This window comes from Eucyclogobius newberryi, unplaced genomic scaffold, assembly GCF_026437365.1.
Source record: "Eucyclogobius newberryi isolate DKJ021-1_F unplaced genomic scaffold, fEucNew1.0.hap1 SCAF_17, whole genome shotgun sequence".
Classification (NCBI taxonomy): Eukaryota; Metazoa; Chordata; class Actinopteri; order Gobiiformes; family Gobiidae; genus Eucyclogobius; species Eucyclogobius newberryi.
In genome coordinates this window covers 14,717,603-14,724,399 of record NW_027315801.1, presented here as the reverse complement: position 1 = coordinate 14,724,399, position 6,797 = coordinate 14,717,603, and the positions used below count along the sequence as shown (strand labels likewise).

The 6,797-nt window shown below is 39.7% G+C and overlaps 1 protein-coding gene across 1 annotated transcript; it reads left to right on the top strand.

Moving 5' to 3' along the window:
* The first annotated feature begins 819 nt into the window (after positions 1 to 819).
* LOC140362413 (ADP-ribosylation factor 4-like) lies at positions 820 to 6,255 on the top strand. Its single transcript, XM_072448518.1, has 6 exons — positions 820 to 1,125; positions 2,073 to 2,153; positions 4,482 to 4,591; positions 4,819 to 4,890; positions 5,319 to 5,441; positions 6,028 to 6,255. Exons 1-6 carry the CDS (start codon positions 1,059 to 1,061, stop codon positions 6,109 to 6,111), a joined length of 537 nt encoding a protein of 178 aa, XP_072304619.1. The 5' UTR covers positions 820 to 1,058; the 3' UTR covers positions 6,112 to 6,255.
* The last annotated feature ends 542 nt before the right edge of the window (positions 6,256 to 6,797 follow it).

Genomic DNA, 6,797 nt, shown 5'->3' with positions numbered 1-6,797 from the left:
TATTTGTATTATTATATTATGTATTATATTACAGACTATCTCCTTTCCTCGAATCTCCAAACTGACGGGGCTGTCTACAAGACCGCGTCATACCCACAGGCGCGCGTCATCATCCCCCCTCACCCCTCTCCACCCGCCTCCCCCTCCCGCCTGCCCCCTCCCGCCTGACACCTCCCGCCCCCTTCCCCCCGGCTCCGCGCTGCTCGTGTCTCCTTACAAGCCCAGAGTTTTTCTGCTTCGATTTACGAGGAAACACGGCTCAAAGAGGCCCAAAAATTCATTAATGATATCGCACTACACTTATTATTATCAATTATACACTTAGGATTGACTACGAAACGTGAAAAAAAGCATGTTATGGCACCTTTAATGGAATCTAATAAATAGATTTGTAAACCACTTATTCCAATTGAAACCATTTAAATGTTCTTTTACTAAATGCTTTGATTATTATTAACGTGGTAGTAGAAATGTTGTTCTTTTCCATAACATACCTAAAGTGATGATATTTTTATGCGTCATTTGTGGTTGCCTTCACATGACACAACTTTCTAAACTGTTCATAGTTTTATATTCAGGTGGGGACAAGTCACAAACATTTTGAATTGAGATGTTTTGTCCTTTTTTTATTATTACTTTTATTACTTTTTTACTAGGCCATTCCAAAGGAAACAAAACTGGCACAAAACTACATGTTTTCCATCTTTATCATTTATTACTTCTGTTATGATCTTTTTTAACTTAAATGTTAAAATGATTATGATAACATGTTATTGTAACGTTTGGATTCTTTAGTTTTACTGTCACAAACCGGGCGCTTTTATTGTGACGGTCCAGCATGTGGTTTCCGGTTACAGGTGTGTTTACGTTTTGTTCCACGTGGAGTGAACTGACATGTCCAAAAACAGCCGCTCTCGCGCTCTCAGCTCTGGTATAAAACACACGGTTCAGACGGACTTTACGCACAAGAAGAACGACACGAGCACCGCGTACGACACAGACGAAGGAGCGTTTTGGAGGGTTTTCGTGGATCATTTTGAAGACCTGAAGTGAACGCTATGGGCGCGATCCTCTCTCAGATTTTTAACAAGTTTATCTCCAAAACTCCAGTCCGCATCCTCATGGGTCAGTATTATCTGATATTATTGAGTCATTTTATGATTTAGTTGTATTGGGCTCATTTAAGTTACTTTAGTTAGGTAATGTTATATTATGAAATCAACTTTTATTTTGATTGTTTTAGAATCATTCTCTGCGTTTTATTTCACAGTAGGGCTGAACTACTCATTATTTTTGTTAAGATTATTCTTTAGATTAATCGATTAGTCGTTTAGAACACGAGATGCCCGTAAATATCAGATGTTTACTAAATTTGACCGTGATAAAGGTGACGTCACACGAGGACGTTTAAAAATAGGGTTTTGATCAAGAACTCTCATTGTTTAAGTCTTTTTGAAGTATTTCTATGTCCTGAGCACATGGCATGTTCTATGTGTTTAGTTCACGCTTATACAATTACTAACGTAATTTCCAGTTTCAAATGGCTTTGATCTGTGACTTTGAAATTTCGGTTCTAAATATATAAAGAGCAAAAGCGTTATTGTTTTAGTTGAGTCACTTTTGTTTTCACCACAATATATTTGACTTGAGAGGCCTAATTACTACTTTTACACATAATTTGGCTGTAATAAAACTGTAAAGCCCCGAACTTCTCCCACATGAACACGCCACAAGTGAAGACCAGAGTCACAGCGCCCTCTGCTGTTCAAGTGCATGTATTTGATTTCCTCCAGACTGAGTACAAGTTAAGACATCCACAACGCCCCCTTGTGACACAACAGGGATACAACAGACAAACAAGGGAATTACAATAGCAGCAACTTCCAACTTATTGTTACTACTACTACTACTACTACTACTACTACTACTACTACTACTACTACTACTACTGCTACAAAACTACTATGACCCTTCAACTTCTTGAGTTACTATGTTTGGTCAGTCTCTTTCACTTATAGAAGAATATATGTTTATGAACTGTGTATAAATGTATATAAATGTTTGTGTTTCAGTGGGTTTGGACGCTGCAGGGAAAACCACCATTTTGTACAGAATGAAGCTGAATGAAGTGGTCACTACCATCCCCACTATCGGTCAGTAGAATGCAGTGGCGGGCCGTGGGTCTGGGGCTTGGGCCTTCAGTACACAGTCCTATCCGAATGAATCCACCTCTTATCACCATCATATTACCATCATGATGATGCCATGGCTCATCTGTAGTTATCTGTAGTTCTCTGTAGTTCTCTGTAGTCATCTGTAGTCATCTGTAGTCATCTGTAGTCATCTGTAGTTCTCTGTAGTCATCTGTAGTAGTTATCTGTAGTAGTTATCTGTAGTCATCTGTAGTTATCTGTAGTAGTCATCTGTAGTCATCTGTAGTCATCTGTAGTAGTCATCTGTAGTCATCTGTAGTCATCTGTAGTAGTTATCTGTAGTCATCTGTAGTAGTCATCTGTAGTAGTCATCTGTAGTAGTCATCTGTAGTAGTTATCTGTAGTCATTTGTAGTAGTCATCTGTAGTAGTCATCTGTAGTAGTCATCTGTAGTAGTCATCTGTAGTAGTTATCTGTAGTAGTTATCTGTAGTTCTCTGTAGTCATCTGTAGTCATCTGTAGTCATCTGTCGTAGTCATCTGTAGTTATCTGTAGTCATCTGTAGTAGTCATCTGTAGTAGTCATCTGTAGTAGTCATCTGTAGTAGTTATCTGTAGTTCTCTGTAGTCATCTGTAGTCATCTGTAGTCATCTGTCGTAGTCATCTGTAGTTATCTGTAGTCATCTGTAGTAGTCATCTGTAGTAGTCATCTGTAGTAGTCATCTGTAGTAGTCATCTGTAGTCATCTGTAGTAGTCATCTGTAGTAGTCATCCGTAGTAGTCATCTGTAGTCATCTGTAGTTCTCTGTAGTCATCTGTAGTTCTCTGTAGTCATCTGTAGTCATCTGTAGTCATCTGTAGTCATCTGTAGTCATCTGTAGTTATCTGTAGTTCTCTTTTGTCAAATCGTGGGCCAAATATTATGTACAAAATAAAACAATAAAAAATATAAGAAATAAATAGCTTTTTTACAGCCTAGTAATAGTTGTGGAGACTTTTGCACAAATGTACAGCAGGTGAAAGACTGAGTCCATATTCATGCAGCAGCAGGAACAGGAACATGGACTTTTGATGTGATTTCTGATGTGAAATGTTCATATCACAGACGTGTTTCTGCTCAAACTCGATATGAGTCAACGTGTTGTTTGCGCCATTGTCCGCGCCGTTCTCCACACCGTTCTCTGCGCCGTTCTCCACACCGTTCCCCGCACATTGTCTGCGCCGATGTCCGCGTTGGAACTTGAAAGTGGGGAACGAATCCGCCTGTAACAGCTTTTGCAGTGTCGGTGTCGGACACCTCTCCTTACAATGTTTAACTTTTCTTGAAAAGTTCGTTTTGAGAAAGGTGTTATAATTATATCCTCGACCAAATCGATATATTTTCCTCCTTCCACATTGTGGGTTGAAAAAACAGCTTTATTAAACAGCGGATTCATGTGTCTGTCAAATCCAGTTTCCTCATTCAGAGTGTCTGAGGTTCCATAGCCCCGCCCATAGGACCTGCTTCTTAATATTGGTGATCCAATCAAAAGACGTGCACGTGATGCACCTGCTGCTGGTTCCTGTGTAACAGCAGCAGGCGTACAAGAGCCAACTCTAAAGCTGATTGACACATCCTTTTCATTTCCATTCACTATAAGCTACAAGCACCAGCTCTGTTGAGTCTGAAGGCCTGAGGGCAGATTTCAGATCCCTGGCAACACATGATGGCTGAATATGATTGGATAAAAGATCTAACATAAAGACCTCCAAATCTCAACCTGGGGCAGTGGAAGAACGACTTTTAGGACTGCGACGGAGTCTGTGGAATGGGGTCTGGCGGTGATGCGACACTCGGCTGTCGACTGCCATAAAACAACAACAACAACAACCTGGGGCAGAAGCAGTGCAACACAGAGGAAAGCCATGAAATGAAGAGTATAACTCTTACTCTTAATTTAATGAATATTTGTGGGAAAATATATATATTTTAAAATTATATTCTGATTATGTGTAGGCTAGCAGAGAAGGCCTTGCTGGTCCTGACGGCCCACCACTAGTAGAATCCTGTATAAATAGTTATTTATTATTCGCTTATTCAAATGGGGCTGTTTTATCTAGTAGTGGTTTACTGTCACACATTAGATTAGTCTGTGTAATCTCTCATTTGTCCTAACACCTAACATCTGATTTATAACTTTTATTGAGCCCAAATTCAGAGATAAAACAAGAAACAAGCACCAAATCTGATATTTTCAAAGGATAAAAGTCCCAGGCCTTATCAATTCAATGGATGAAGTGTTGAAGATAATGAACATTTTGATGGATACATTTGTTGTTGTTGTGCAGGTTTTAATGTGGAGACGGTGGAGTACAGGAACATCAGCTTCACGGTTTGGGACGTGGGGGGGCAGACCATCATCAGACCCTTGTGGAGGCACTACTTCACCAATACACAGGTAAATACTACTTCCACTACTACTACTAGACCTGCGTGCAAGAGGGAGTGTAGAGATAGACCTGACGAGACGGCTCCTTCTTGTTTCGGGAAGAAAACAAACTACTACTACTACTACTACTACTACTACTACTACTACTACTACTACTACTACTACCATTGCTATTACTACTACATCTTATTAAGGCTGTACAAAATGTTTATAATGTAATTTAATGTTGTTTTCAGGGGCTGATTTTTGTGGTGGACAGTAACGACCCAGAGAGAATCAAAGACGCAGCAGAGGAACTACAAAGAATGGTATAACATGGATTTGTTTGAAGTATTTATTCAGTTATTCGTCCTTTAGCCATGGTATTGTTGTGTTCTGTAATTATCTTAGTCTGAGTTCTTTATTCATTTTCACCTGGCTCCGCCCACAGTGCTATAAGTACTGAGTCCCTTCTGTAAAAATCAGATTCAGGCAAATGCACAAAGGCCTCAACAAACAACAATGTCATGTTATTTTTTCTGTTTTTCTTTAACAAAACACTCTTTAACTAAATCGTCTGCTTGCTACAGTGAAACGCTGCCATGAATGTGTCTTTATGAACTAAAAGCTGAAAAGTTTATAGCCAACATAATAACTTGTGTTGGGTACGAACTGAACTTGTCTTACATTATATTGAATAGTTATTTGTGATTTGCGAGTTGTTTTTATGTCAAACTTATTTGTGATTCTCCATCAGTTACAGGAGGATGAGCTGAGGGGCGTGGCCTTACTGATCTTTGCCAATAAACAGGATCTGCCCCACGCCATGACGACAGCTGACATCACAGACGCCCTCGGCCTATCAGCTATCTCCAACCCCGTGAGTCCTGCATTAGTCCCGTTTTAGACCTGCTTTAGTCCCGTTTTAGACCCGCTTACGTCCTGTTTTAGTCCTGCTTTAGTCCTGCTTTAGTCCTGCTTTAGTCCCGCTTTTGTCCCGCTTTAGACCCGCTTTAGTCCTGCTTTAGTCCTGTTTTGGTCCTGCCTTAGACCTGCTTTAGTCTAAGGCAGTCCTGCCTTAGTCCTGCTTTAGTCCCGCTTCAGACCCGCTTCAGACGTGTCCTGCTTTAGTCCTGCTTTAGACATGCTTTAGTCCTGCTTTGGTCCAGTTTAGTCCTACTTTAGACCTACTTTAGTCCTGCTTTAGTCCCGCTTCAGACCCGCTTCAGTCCCGCTTTAGTCCTGATTTAGACCTGCTTTAGACCTGCTTTAATCCTGCTTTAGTCCTGCTTTAGTCCTGCTTTAATCCTGCTTTAATCCTGCTTTAGACCTGCTTTAGACCTGCTTTAATCCTGCTTTAATCCTGCTTTAGTCCTGCTTTAGGCCTGCTTTAATCCTGCTTTAGTCCAGTTTAGTCCACATTTAGTCCTGGTCTAGTCCTTCATCTCTTCTCTCTCTTGTTCCAGTGGTTGGTTCAGGCGTCGTGTGCAGTCTCTGGAGCCGGTCTCGCTGAGGGTCTGGACTGGCTCTCAAACCACGTCCACAAATAACACACAGAGTTCAGATTGACCACCGTCTCAGGGTGGTCAATCTTGGGTTAAATGCACTTTTATCTACTGTTAATTATTTTAAATTGATGTAATTTATATGAAATGTCTGTACTTTTATCTACTGTTAATTATTTTAAACTTATGTAATTATATGAAATGTCTGCACCTTATTTGTAAATAAATGCTACTTTCTTTGCACTTTATTTTAGTTCACATTAATTTTTCACTTAAGCTGTAGTGGCACCTTTTACCAAAGTAAAGACACCTGAGTGTCTTTACTTTGGTTAGTAATAATAATAATGTCTAAATTAGTGCTTCTATTCGATAGTCCAGGCTTAAGTCCAAGTTTAAACCTGGTTTAAAGTAATTAGAAGTGAACTTTGTCTATTGAGGCTCACTTTATTCATGTCCATCATCATTAATAACAAAACAGCTGTTTAATCACGGCCTTTTTCTTATAATGCTCAAAACACAAAAATAATCCATCACCAAAACCAATAAATTGCAGTAACAGTGCATTAATTTAAAACATATACCGGTGTCGTGTGTGTGTATATAATAATATTAAAAAAGGGGAATATTTTATTTGTCAGAATAAATCTTGCTGGCCAAGAGGGTATGTATCTTACTGTGTCCGACCATACGAAAGGGTCCATTATTCTGTGGATACAAAGAGTTTTCGTGCA